Consider the following 13,883-nt stretch of genomic DNA (forward strand, 5'->3'; position numbering starts at 1 on the left):
GTGCCATCTGGCGGGCATTATGTGCAATCAGGCAGGTTCCAGAAGCCTCGGGCAATTCTTTACGTCACACATAGAAGCGCACTCGCTCGGGTTTTCGGTTTCGGTGTTCCGGTTTTTCGGTAATTAAAAATTATTCTCGAATTTTTTTAGCATTTCAGTTATCGGGCACGTGAGAAGGGTGTCTAAGGAACATAAGAGCATCATTATCCTGACATGGTAAAAAAAATTGCCGGAATTGGCCTTTAAATCACAGGTGCTTGTAGCTACTGACGACTGATACATGTACGCCTCGGCAGGAAAGTTATACAACTCATCAGCTCGCAGGACGACACATGAAGCATTTTCACTGATGTGTGGCAGAACTTCCAAATCGTTATTCCACATTACATGGCCGGGAGTTTCAAAAGGTTACCATTGCTCCTTTTTGCGCAGCATGGCAATCATAAGCAGCTAAATTTGAGCGCTGAAACACACAACATGAAGACACTGCATTAACACATTTCGTGAGAATGCCACGCTTCTTGATGTAACCAAGATGGCGAGTCATGAAACCCATCTGATTATTGCCACATGTCCAAGTGATTTCGCATAAGGTCTATTCAATGGGATGATGTTGGTATATGCATGCCTTTGTGTGAATAACCATTTTCCTTAATTCAATTTCACATACTGAAAGCCAGATCAACCAAGTTGTCAGCGACATGCAAAAAGCTGAGACAAAGAACAGCAAAAACAAGTAAGCTTGCCTGTTTTGTTATTCATAGTGCAATTGGTTTGACTTGTGTTTCCTCTTCTCTTGACAGGGATGTCTTCGACAAACTTAAGGCTGACATTCGTCTCATGAAAGAAGAACTCACAGCTTTGGAACGCTCTAAACAGCCAAAGGTGCCCTATTTCACTCAGCATCATTTACTTTCAAGCATTTTTTTTTTGTTTCAATTTAGCACAAGGGATCAACAAGAAATCACCCGCAGTGTCGACCCCCATGAACTCCCCGCAGGTGACGTCTGCTGCCGGGCGATGCTTACCCTAAAAAGACTTGCTACTGTTCCTTGTGTGCTGGCCTGGCCTCTCTGCCACAGCAGGCGAACCCTAACCCGCTCGTACACAGCGCCACTTCTCACTTGGCTAATCTGTGAGGCACAAATGACTTCACAGGGGGCAACAGCATCCCCTCAAGTACTTTCCACCTTTGTTTACTGCTGCCTTTGTCCATAATTTCAGGGATTTTTTAACCAGTTTTTGGTGTTTCTGCTGGGCACAAGTCAGGTGAAATTTTTTTTAAAACGCAAAATACTGTCCGAGGAGCCACGAGAATGTACGCCGGTCAAGGATGTTAGAACACTCGAGCTTAGTGTAGTTTTAGGGCTGCTGACCATTCTGTTGCGAAAACGCTCTTCGTACTTTACCTCTTCGCCACTGGTGATATGAACTTTAGTACCAAAACCATCAAACAAAGCACAAGAACAGCGGGCTCATATCTTCGGAAGTACTATAGGGGCGGCTTCTACGCGTGTGGTTGTCGTTTTCCCCGGCCACTGTGGACAAAACCGCTTTCGACACGATCATGTACGGCAACGACATAAATGACACAACTCTAACGCTCGACCAGTCTAAGCGACGCCACTTTCTGCAAACACTGCGGCAGATGCGATCATAAATAGCCATAAACTGCTTCGTTTTGAAGGCACGTGCACAGCCAGTGCACACGGATTCAAGACGAAACTACCGTTCGCTGCCACGTCCGCTGCGCATGTGAATGCTGTTGCAGCGACGCGATAGGAATCTACGAGCTCCGAGGGCACATGGCTAACGCAGAGGTAGATCAAAATAAAGGCGTAAAGAAGGCTAGAAGCATTTCATCGTTTTTGTCTAAAGAATCTAGTAACGTAGCGAAGCTGTGACCCATGCTTTCGCAGCATCCAGCTGCTCCGTCCCATCCATTCACGTGTACCCCTGGAAGACTTACGTGAGTTCTGATGACAAATGATTTTGGTAGTTGTGTTCATGACGGGAAATTTTCGGAGTATTTGCGCTCCCCCTTTTGAGACTCGCCCCACACCTCAGTCGGGAAACCCTACCATCATGTGTTAAGTCACTCGAAGCCATTATAAGACCGCAACTCCGATGTTCGTGTTTGTGGGGTTGGTGGGATCTCCTCCCCCCCCCCCCACTGTCTTTCGCATTTCTTAAAGAAGAATGCGGGGAGCTGACTCCGTTACATGCACGGCCTGGTGGGACAGGCAATGGAGCAAGCTCCTGCAGAAAGAATGTTCTTTCGGGAAAAGTTGCTTCCAAGTGTGCGCCTCTTTTGGTGCAAAAAAAAATGCAGACAAAAATCGGCGCTATCCCCCCCTCTCCTTCCCCCTCCTTTGCAGGAATCTCCCGGATTCATTCAGAATCCTTGAACTTGGCAGGTATGCATTTCACCTGCTGCAGTGGCCAGTGGAATTTTGTTGAGAAAGCATGGTGTCACAGTATGCTGTACTTGTCGATCATGGCAGAAGTGTACCTAGTTCTACATGCTTGTGCTTGCAGTTGCCAAAGCATTGAGGAAACCGAGATTGAATTACAATTATGAAATGTATTGCAGAGAAACAGGGGGCCTGAGGTCACACGATTAGCGAGTCTTTTGGCTCTGTGCAGGAAAATTGAGAACAGTAATGTGAATTTATCTTTTACACATTCATGTATGTGTGCATAAATCGAGTGTTTAACATGGTACAATTGCTTCAGCGTAGAGACTTGGAGTTTGAAGGTTGGAAAACTTGGACAAGTAATTGTTCTAAAGGCTGATTTGAGGCTTCGAAGGATGGTCGTAGCTGCTTAAGAAGATGCACTGAAATGCCTTCAGTTAATCACATCACTGTTGTAGCTAATATTCTAGTTGAGACTTGGTGAATCAATTACAATGGCTATGTAGCTAATGTGCAAAGAGTAGGTTTGAGAACACAAAAGCCAGTGTGCATTGTGGTGGTAAATGCAGGAGCGCAGCCTGGCTAGCCTCGATTCGAGCCTGAAGTCGATGGAGTCAACCGAGCAGTCCCTTCGGTCAGAGCTTCAGCAAGACCTCTTGACACAGCTTTCTGTCACTGACCAGCAAGAAGTGGATAGGCTGAATGATGAAATTCGCCGTCTCACCCAAGAGAACAAGGAGGCCTTCAGCGAGCGCATGCGGGTATGTTGTGTTGGCTTGATATGCTTAAAAGTTTTTTTTCATGTGGTCAAACTTTTGCTGATCCATTTTACCAGTGCTTTGCTACTTTTTCGTTGTCATGGGGCAGTTCACACAAATAATTTTTTATGAAAGATTTGTGGAACAAATTGGGGATCAGAAGAAGAACAATAAGAAGGCAGAATGAGATGCCTCACTTTCAAGCAGTTTGTTTTGCGCACGTGACCCAAATACATTAGACTCCCAATAATGCAAACTTGAAGAAACTGCGGGCATTAGTTCATCTTAGTATTAGAATTTGGACTTATTACAAGTGCCCCCAAAAGAGACATGCTTACAAGCCAAGTGCATCCAAATATGGTACTCGAGAACACTGAATGGAGGAGGCTTACAATGGGGAAAAAATGACAAGAAAAAACGCATATTTGACATACCTTGATTAAAACTATGCCTTCAGGTAGGGTATTTACATGGATCTCATTCTCAATGTTTTGAGTTCTTAAGAAATGCGTTCATAAATATATTGATGACACATTGTAATGATAAAGCATGCCCCTATGTCGATGATTTGTACTAGGTGATTATTGAGTACTGCCTATTAGTGTGTACTTGTGCCTTGTTCCTATCATGTATGAATTAAAAACAAGTTAGTTAATAAAGGCATTGAATGGTAGATATTTAATTTGTGAATTCAATTATTCATAGAGGTGCTGTTACATTCTTATTCGAATATTCGTGCATCCCTAATCTTTAGTACCATTTCCTGACGTTTCTAAGCAACATGCAAGCTGGTGCCATGGACTTGCACATTGCATATTAAAGCTGTTGCATACTGATTGCTTGGAATTCATACAGTGGAACCCTGCTCATATTTTTTGCTGGTGACTATATGAAAAAGAATGTATGAGCTTGGACATGTAAGAACTGAGAAATGGAAAAAATCGCAAAGTGGACGAAATGCATAGTCAAATTTCAGTGCCTCTTAAAGCAGTGATTCCACTCCTGCAGAAACTGCGCCAAAGTGCACCAAATCAGATTTACTGCGCCATCCTTATGATATCAAAAGAAGTTGCACCAAACTGCGCCAAAGTCTGATTCGGGAGAATGTCTATCACCGGCAATAGCCATGCCGGCGTGTCAGAACATGTACACCTTGTTTTCGGGGCCACCAAAGTAAATCACTTACCTAGAATTATTCCGCTGAATAAACAGCCGTATCACTTGTGTCCTAAGTAATCCGCAATGCTATAGACGTCAGACAGGGTAGCATAGGAAAATCGTAAGTGCATCGAAATGTAGTCATTATAACCAATAGATAGTTATTTAAGTGGGTTGGACTGTACTGCAAATGGGGATATGTGTGTGCCGTATTTTTCGGTGTACAACATTAGCAAAACTGAGATCTCCGATATAGCTCTTGCAATCGCGAAGACCAACAACTAGAAAAACCTAATTGTGGTTCCGACCAACATTTTGCGATCTACCTATATAACGTACGTGTAAGCATTCGCTAGTTAAAGTGGGAACTTGCATCTTTCAAAAAATACGTGTGCATTGCTTTGTGTTGGTGACCACTTAAAGGGGAACTCCGGTGCGTTTTCGAGCATACTGAGACAATGCTGCTTTCAAATAGTATTGACTGTCCTGGAAAAACTAGGGTGGTTCATTTTGCCCAGGCACTCGTCAAAAATTTTAATTAGGCAATAAACGGCGAGTCAGAACGGAAACCGAAACCGGGCGCTGCTCCGTCGTCTATGGCGGGTATCGAATGACGTCACGAGATCCGGTACGCCCCGCCACGGCTGGCCAGGGTGTAAACATAGCACTGAAAGCTAGTTGTCGACGTCATCCCATGCGGAATCATGTTGTGATAGCTCATCTGAACTTATCAGTGACAAGTACGATGATTGCAGCTGCTGAGCGCGGAAGCATCACTTTTTGCTTTCGACCCACGGGCGCGTGAAGCATTTGACATGCCTCAAATTGATTTACTTGTTGCTCAATTATTGTAAGTCAATGACGACTAACACGCTGTATGCTGCTGACAAAACTGAACTGTGCTCGTGTTGTCGTCGCCTCGTAGAAAAAAGCGCGCGCTGCAACTGTCTGCTGGGAAAGGTGGTATTTTTTAAAAAAGAGTAGTCCTTCACGTCACATACACAGGGTTTGCTGCGTTTACTAGTGTGATTCCAAAATGAGCTACTAATTTTAAAACTCGTTTTCAAAAATACTAAACGACTTACGGTTGTATGATTTGGCACATATTAATGCGGTACCGACGAGAACACGTTACAAATTTTATTAAAATCGTTGAATATTAAAAAAAATCACGGGATTTCTTTTTTAGGTTATTGGTGGTCGCAGTGTGTGTGATGTTTATTGCGCACGTAACCAGTCTACTGTTGTGCGGTGCGCACCATGGTCAGAGGCTCTGTTGAGCTTCATAATGAATGTTACCATGGTTCTCTGTCAAAACTACTCAAAGCAATAACAGGAAACCTACATTATGACACTTTCTCATGCGACTGGCTGTGGAGAACACGGGTAATTCACCTACTCAACACGTTCGCCGCGGCCCATGTTCAGCACTCTCGCCATTCTGCTTCGCGACAGCTACGGAAATCGCCAAAACTGAAGTCCTTTAAGTTGCGATTCACAACGCAAAACTAGTGCCGACTGAGGTCTCTCTTCGTAGAGCTCAGAGCTGTTGCGTCTGCTTGTGTTTTCGCTGTCATTCAGGCGAGATAACCAGCAAGCACTTCATGGCCGTTCGGTGACGCGCCCGACTAGTAAATTTGTAGCTCTTTCTTTGAGTGTTCAATGCGCTAACACACCGAATATTTAGCTCAATCCTTGTTTCGCACGCTGCTCCTGGTTGCCTTGCAAACTGTGCCGACAGGTGGCGCTACGTGTCTACGAAACTTCATAGTCTGATTTCTATAGTTACAAACGGCGCAAAAACACGAAACACAAAAACGGGCACTGGACTCCCAACTAATTTTTATTCATGTCTACTCACACATATGTCACACATTCATGTTTATTCATGTCTGCTCACACAGGCACGTGGTAAAAAAAAAAAAAATCTGGTAATACAACAGGCAAGGTTTTGTCATTTTGTGCTGTTCTTAACACCAACTCGTCCAACTGTCAGTGCTTCTGTTGTCTATGTTAGGTATTGATACAACCTGTTGTGCAAGTCCAATTAATGATGAAATGCGCTCTCCATAGAGGCTCATGACATCTAGTCTAATCGGTAACATGAAATTGTGGCGGGGATTAATTGGTAAACGTCCATTCCAGGAATGCTGCCGAAGCTTGTTTGAAGAATTGCATGGGACATAATTCAAGATTTTTTCACTAATAACTGCACGCGTGCAGCCAGAATGTTTGTCAGGTCTACTTCTGAGCATCACGATCAAATTTTTTATGCTTCATGTCTGCACAAGAACATGTGAATGGTGGGAACACGTTGACGTTTTTTTTCAGTATACACTCAAACCTTGATATAACATAACAGGATATAACGAAATAATGGATGTAACAAAGTAAATGAAATTCTCCTTGAAAGCTCTATTGGGAACTATGCATTTTAAACCTCGTTGTAATGAAGTAAAACTGACGGGTAAATGGATATAATGAACTAAATTAGTCTATCAAATAGTCTACCAAAAAAAAAAATTGACCGTAGTATGCTAAGTATATTGTTTTCTGCGGAGTTTGACGCAAGTATGGCGCGGCTCTTTCAAAACTACCGCGCTGACCTTACAGCCACGCCACGTGCGGCTGAGAGAGCCGACCTTCTCACACAGCCAGCGAAGAGGATTGAGGAAGCGCTCAGCGGGTCACATGACCGAGAAGCGGCGCTGTGACGCAAAGCGATTTCCCTCTCCGCGCCTTAAAGAGGACGGCAATGACTGCATTGCCCCGTGTCGCCCCAGAGGCAGACAGAAATTAGGTGCCTTCTTTTCTCCTCTCCAGAATAACCCAATCAGTTCTACCCTCTGCATTGAGAAAGGACTCTCCGCGACAGCTTTCTTTTTTTTTTTCCTCTCTCTCCGCATGCGGCCTTGAAAGGAAGAGGGTTTTTATGTGCAGAGACGGAAAAGGGAGAAGTGTTACACAGGCACTTTGCAGATCGGCATTTGAGAGAGAGCAGACAATCCGCAACAGTCTTTTCTTTCCTTTTCTTCTTTTTCTTCTTGGCACACAGCGTTGAGAGATGCTGCCACGGGATTGGGCATGGTGGTGAGAGCATTTTCGGAGTGCGATATCTTGAATTAACCGTCGCAAGTGCTTGCGCGTTTGAATTACAGGGCGTTTTCAGCCATTGGAATGCACATAGCTTTGACGGCACCTCAGCGCGAGTTTGAATTAAGCGTGTTCAAATTAATGAGGTTCGACTGTGTTTATTTTCCATCGCACGGGTCCTTGCATTCCTGGTTCTTTTCTGCTTCTCGAAGACGGCTAGCACATCAATTTCTGCTTGAGTAATAATTGATAGCAGGCCTGGCAGGTGGAGTCAGGTTATGGCATATGTCCTCCAAGCAAGGGACATACGTAGGCTCTTTTCATCTCTGCTTTAGCCATGTTTGTCGCTCCTGCTCGCGCACTTTTACTCACATGTAAATGACAATGCGCGGGGTGATATTATCAATTTGGACATTACACAAAACATGATGGCCACAACCAGTGTCATAGCCGGGGGGGGGGGGGGGGGGGGCATGTTAGTGTTGATGTTGTTAGGCGGGCCGTGAGCATTTGACTTTCATATCTAAATAACCTTATCAGCATTTGCTTTGACATCAGCACAACTTGCCAGACTGCTACGTAAAGTCACCAGATTTAGTACTGTGGCCCGATGCCAAGTTAGTGTTGATGTTGGTAGGTGGGCCACAAGAAATTTGACTTTAATATCAAAATAATCTTATTATTTTATTAATCTTATAATCTTATTAGCATTTACTTTGACGTCAGCACAACTTGCCAGACTGCTACGTGAAGTCGCCAGGATTAGTACTGTAGCCTACTGCCAAGTTAGTGTTGATGTTGGTAGGTGCGCCGCGAGAAATTCGAGTTTATTATCAAAATAAGAATCTTATCGGCATTTGCTGAGCGTCACTATTGCTTAGAGACGTCTCTATATACAGGAGATTTGTATGGCAGAGTAAATTCACCTCTGAAAAGAGGTGTCAGTACCCCTTTAACAAATTAAAAGCTACACCAGACTTGTATGCAGGAGAGACAGACCTAACTACTGGCCTGACGTGCATCATCATGTCAAACAGCCTTAGGAAGACTGCCAACACCAAGCAGCAAGAGATAGTGGACATTGATAAGAAAATTCAAGAAAAGCAGCAATGAGTGGCGTATTAGACCGTTTCTTAGTTTTGCCCATCTTGTGTTTGCATCCTGCGTCAAACTGAAAAAGGTTTACATCCTGCGTCATACTGAAAGAAATTCTGTGTGGTCGATTCCGTGAAAGATAAAAAAACCTGGTATACTTGATCTCTCTGGTTTTTTAAACATTTCTGTATATTATGCCGCTATGGCAGAATAGAGTGAAATAAATAATTGTTTTAATAAGTAAAAATCAAGAAGCGTTCCCGGTTGATGGCAGCAATTTCAAAAAGAGTGTGTTTTTGTGAATTCGCAATCACGCTAACACTGACGCAAGCTTCTATATACTACAAATATTTTCATGCATAAACAAAATCAAAGTAATGGAGAAACAGCTCACTTGATCTTCGGTCAAAAAAATGCTTTGTTTTTGAAATTCACTCATGTTTGGGACGCGATGTCTGCTTCTGTGAATGTCATAGCTAGTGTTGATGTTGGTAGGTGGGCTGCGAGAAATTTGATTTTAATATCAAAATAAGAATCTCATCAGCACGTACTCATGTAAATGCTGATAAGTGCTGCAGCATGTACTGCAGCACTGATAGACCTTTATGGTAATAATTACTTCCTGCATTTTCATTTCTGTAGTAATGTTTGAAGTATTAAATTTTGTTGTTCGAAACATGAAAAAAAGGAAACTGTTGGTTAATTTAAAAACCTCTAATAAAAAACTTCACTCTCATTTTTGCTCAAAATTATTTAACTTGATCTTGGAGGACTGCATAATCAACATAATCATTATAGCTGATTCCTTTTTTATGAGTACCACACTTGCATGACCATCATGACGATTCACAAACACGCGAGGAAAGTGGGAAGCATGCACAATGACAAGCCCATGCTAACGCAACAGTGCAGCTGGCTAATCCTGGAGGCCCTACTTCTAGTGACAAGATGCACAAAATAATGTGACATCATAGATGCCTTGTACAAATAGCTAATCCAGATCTCGAGATATAAGCTTTTGCCGAATGGTATCGAAACACATAATGGGTAATGTGTACACCACATCGTTTGGCTAATCTTTTAGTCAAGCCAGTCCAGGTTGTGAGAAATATTGTCACGGCGTCGTGATGTGGACGAAGGAAGCAGACAGTTATTACAAGGTCAAACTGTTCATTCGGCCGAGCTTGTGGCCCGTAAACTGAAGGTCAGATTACAGCGATGCCCACTGGCGCTGATAGCGGTGAGGCGAACTGAGTGTCGACCGTCGATCAACTGACACGCAGCAAAGTGTGTCGGCATATATACACTTGACATTGAATATTCTAGCGTTATCGCTAGCAGTGACTTAGGTTCCAGAATAATCTGTAATGTTCACGAAGTGGGCTGAATCTTAAGAAAATGATCTACTTGCAGTACACTGTAGGCACGGTTTGCGCTGAGAATCACTGACAGTGAAGTGGGATGACAATAAAACCTGGAGGGAATGTGGCATTGCCCCCCTCTGAAAAAGGCATTGTCCCGATACTTTAACAAAAAATGAAAGTACATTAATAAAAAGAAAATAAACAATAATTACAAGCAAAAAAGTACAACGATGATAACAAAATACAGACCTCAGGTTCACATATAGAATGGCTTGAGGCGCACGACATCGATGACTTCAGGTCAAGCACGGCGCCACTGAGAGGTCGTAATGCCGTCAAAAATAACTTCATAGTCGATTGGGCCAAGACGTTGGACTACTCTGTACTGTCCAAAGTACCATCGCAGAAGTCTTTCACTGAGTTCGCGCCGCCGTATCAGGGTTCACACCCAAACACGGTCACCAGGTTGGTGTTCCATAGAGCATCGTCAAACGTTGTAACAGCGGCTGTCCGTTGTCTGCTGATTTTTCATGTGCAGGTGGGCGAGTTGACAATCTTATTCAGTGCACTGAAGGTAGACAGTGACGTCGAGTTTTTCTTTGTCAGTGACATTTGGTAGCATGGCGTCGAGCGTCATTGGCGGGTCTCTTTGGTAGACCAACTTCTGTGGCGTTATCTGCGTCGTCTCCTGCAGGGCCCTGTGGTATGCGAAGGTCACATACCGATGAATGGCATCCCACGTCTGGTGTTCGACGTCGACATACATGGCCAGCATGTCGGTGATGGTCATGTTGAGACCCTCCGTCAGGCCATTGGTTGTGGGTGGTACGACTTTGTTGGGGGTCGCTTGTCTGGCTGTAGCTCAGGATTGCCTGATTCAAGTCGGCAGCAAACGCCGTACTTCTGTCGGTGATGAGAACCTCTGGGGCGCCATGTCGAAGGACGATGTTCTCAACAACGAACTTGGCTGCCTCGGCGGCATGGCGTTTGAACAGGGCTCCTGTTTCAGTGTAGCGGGTGAGGTAGTCAGTAGCTACGACGATCCACTTATTTTCGCAAGTCGACGTTGGGAAGGGCCCCAAGAGGTCCATCCTGATCTGCTGGAAGGGTCGCCAGGAGGGTGGATTATCTAGAGGAAGCCTATCTAGAGAAAAAAAAAAAAAAAGCAACCTGCTATTGTATTTGAATGCGAATATGGCCGTGTCCAGCTTCTCATGCACATGCAAGCCACATGTTGACAGACAGCAGCGCACTGTCGGCTAGACACCGCTATATAAGACGAGGGGCAACTTTAGCTCGTTTTATTGAAAATATCTCGACTTGTATTTCGGTTCATACGATAAACACCAAATGTACAAAAGAAGAGGCATACAACCAACCTTTCTCCCTAGCTGAACTACAGGCATCTCTAACCTGCTGTAGCACATCTGCTCCGGTATCTGACCGTGTGGTCTATGAAATGTTGAAGAACCTATCTCTTGAAACTAAAAAAATCTTACTTTACCTTTGTAATGCCATCTGGTTTTCCGGCGTCATCTCTTTGAGTTGGAAAGAGGCCATTGTCATTCCCATTTTAAAAGAAGGCGAGGATCCATCCTCCGTTAAGTTACAGGCCCATCGTACTTACAAGCTGTCTATGCAAACTTTTTGAAAAGATGATAAATCCCCGACTCGTACACTTCCTTGAAACTAACAGCCTACTTGATCCGTACCAATCCGAGTTTTGAGAAGGTAGGTCCACCATTGACCACCTGGTACGTATTGAGGCGCGGTTCCAAGATACTCTCCTCCATAAGCAATTTTTTCTGTCGGTCTTTCTCAATATGGAAAAAGCCTACGGCAGCATAGCACTTTGGGATATTGGGAGACCTCTCACACTTGGGTGTCCGAGTTAATATGCTGAACCTAATTCAAAGTTATCTGTCCAATCGCACTTTCAGTGTCTGAGTGGAGAATGTCTTCTCTCGAACTTTCGTCCAAGAAACCGGAGTGCCGCAAAGTGGTGTGCTGAGTTGCACACTTTTTATTATAAAAATGAATACCTTGCGTACCTGTATTCTATAAAGCATGCTTTATTGCATATACATCGACGACGTGCAGATAGGCTGCAAATCGTGCAACCTTGCAATGTGCGTGCAGCAAGTTCAACTCGGATTGAATAAGGTAACAAAGTGGGCTGACGTGAACGAGTTCACCCCTAAGCCACAAAAGAGAACCTGCGTTTTATTCTCAAGAAAGGGAGGTCTCCATCCAAATCTGGACATTGACCTGCACGGTCAAAGGCTACCAGTGAAATCTGAGCAAAAATTTTTTAGGCATTATTTTAGACAAGAGACTAACATTCATCCCTCACATTAAAAATCTCAAAAACAAGTGCCTGAAAGCAATGAATGCACTCAAGGTTTTATTGCAGACATCATGGGGCAGTGATAGGAAATGCCTGATGAATCTTCATAAAAGCCTTATACGTACACGTCTAGATTATGGGGCGATCATACATCAGTCTGCAGCACCAAGTGCCCTGCAAATGCTTGACCCTGTCCACCATTTGGGCATCCGCCTTTCTACGGGTGCTTTTTGCACCAGCCCCATGGAGAGCCTCTATGTCGAGTCAAATGAGTGGCTGCTTCATCTGCAGAGAACCTACATGCCCTTTGTATATTTTGTTAAGGTGACCGCTGACAAGAAGCACCCCTCATGCTCCACTATTAACAATTTGTCGAGCTCCACTCTGTTTCAAAACAGACCGTTAGTGAGACAGCCCTACTCAGTTGGCCTGAAGGGTCTAGCTGAGGAAATGGGTGTGTCACTTGAACAGGGTTTAATGGCTCCTGCAGCATACCCGCCACCTTGGCAGTGGCAGACTTCAGATTTCAGTGTGTCTTTCCTAGAACTTACAAAACACACACCCATCGCCCATATCCGATCAGACTTTCTGGAACTTCTACACCTATACACACGTCCTGAGTTCTTTTCAGATGCTTCTAGGTCTAACTCTTCTCTGTCCTACGCTGCTGTCGGCCCATCCTTTTCGGATGCTGGCCTTCTACATCCAGACACCAGTATCTTCACAGCGGAAGCTTACGCGATACTTCTGACCGCTAAACACATCAAACAAATACAACTACAAAAAGCAGTAATTTATACGGATTCCCTTAGTGGGGTCAAAGCTCTGCAAACTCTTAAAAAACAAAAAACCCTGTCCTCGTCTTACTTTACTATTATGCACACTCTACACACTCAAACAACATATCATAGTGTGTTGGGTCCCAGGGCACCTTGAGATCTAAGGCAACGTGATGGTGGACCAGCTTGCCGTATCCGTCGACGAAAGCACTGCCACTACACCTAAATCTATTCTGGCCCTTGACTTTAAACCGTCTTTCAAACCAAAGCTCGTGGATTAGTGGCAGAGAAAGTGGGATAGACACACACAAAACCAACTACACGTTATTAAGCCACACCTTGATAACTGGCTACCAGTATCGAAGTCACGTCATACAGTGGTAACACTAACAAAGCTCAGGATAGGTCACACATTAGACGACACACTCATACCTTTTGTCTGGTGGCGATTCACCACTATGTGACAAATGTGGTTAAGTACTAACAGAGCTTCACATTTTAATAGAGTGTGAACAATCAGACATTCTAAGAAGACAACACTTTTCATTACCCTACTGACAACAGATACCACTTCACCCGGAAATGTTCGTCGGTAGGGAACCACTTTTCACTCATAAATCTGTGCTAGCTTTTTTAAGAGATGTCAGCTTTTATCATGTAATATACCCAGGCATTGCATAGCACGACCGCTCAAAAGAGGTTTCTGCTGCTGTGGCTACATTGGAAAACGCCTGCCTTGCAACCCTTGGACACAAAGGCGGAGATGAGGCACTTGTGCTAGTGTCAAATATCTCCACCCTGCTTTATTATCAGAACTTTTCGCCACCATTACTCACTCTACATTTCACGTCACTGTCATGATTTTATTACTT

At 44.0% G+C, this 13,883-nt stretch overlaps 1 protein-coding gene across 2 annotated transcripts in view; it reads left to right on the forward strand.

The window, feature by feature from the left end:
- The window catches only part of SMC3 (structural maintenance of chromosomes 3), a 310,016-nt gene that overhangs the window by 143,195 nt on the left and 152,938 nt on the right, over nt 1-13,883 (forward strand). For both annotated transcript variants that reach the window (XM_037426550.2, XM_037426551.2), the window contains exons 19-21: nt 667-736; nt 804-885; nt 2,987-3,178. In XM_037426550.2, the coding sequence (XP_037282447.1) occupies nt 667-736; nt 804-885; nt 2,987-3,178 (344 nt within the window). The remainder of the gene's footprint in view (nt 1-666; nt 737-803; nt 886-2,986; nt 3,179-13,883) is intronic.

Source organism: Rhipicephalus microplus, chromosome X, assembly GCF_043290135.1.
Source record: "Rhipicephalus microplus isolate Deutch F79 chromosome X, USDA_Rmic, whole genome shotgun sequence".
NCBI lineage: Eukaryota > Metazoa > Arthropoda > Arachnida > Ixodida > Ixodidae > Rhipicephalus > Rhipicephalus microplus.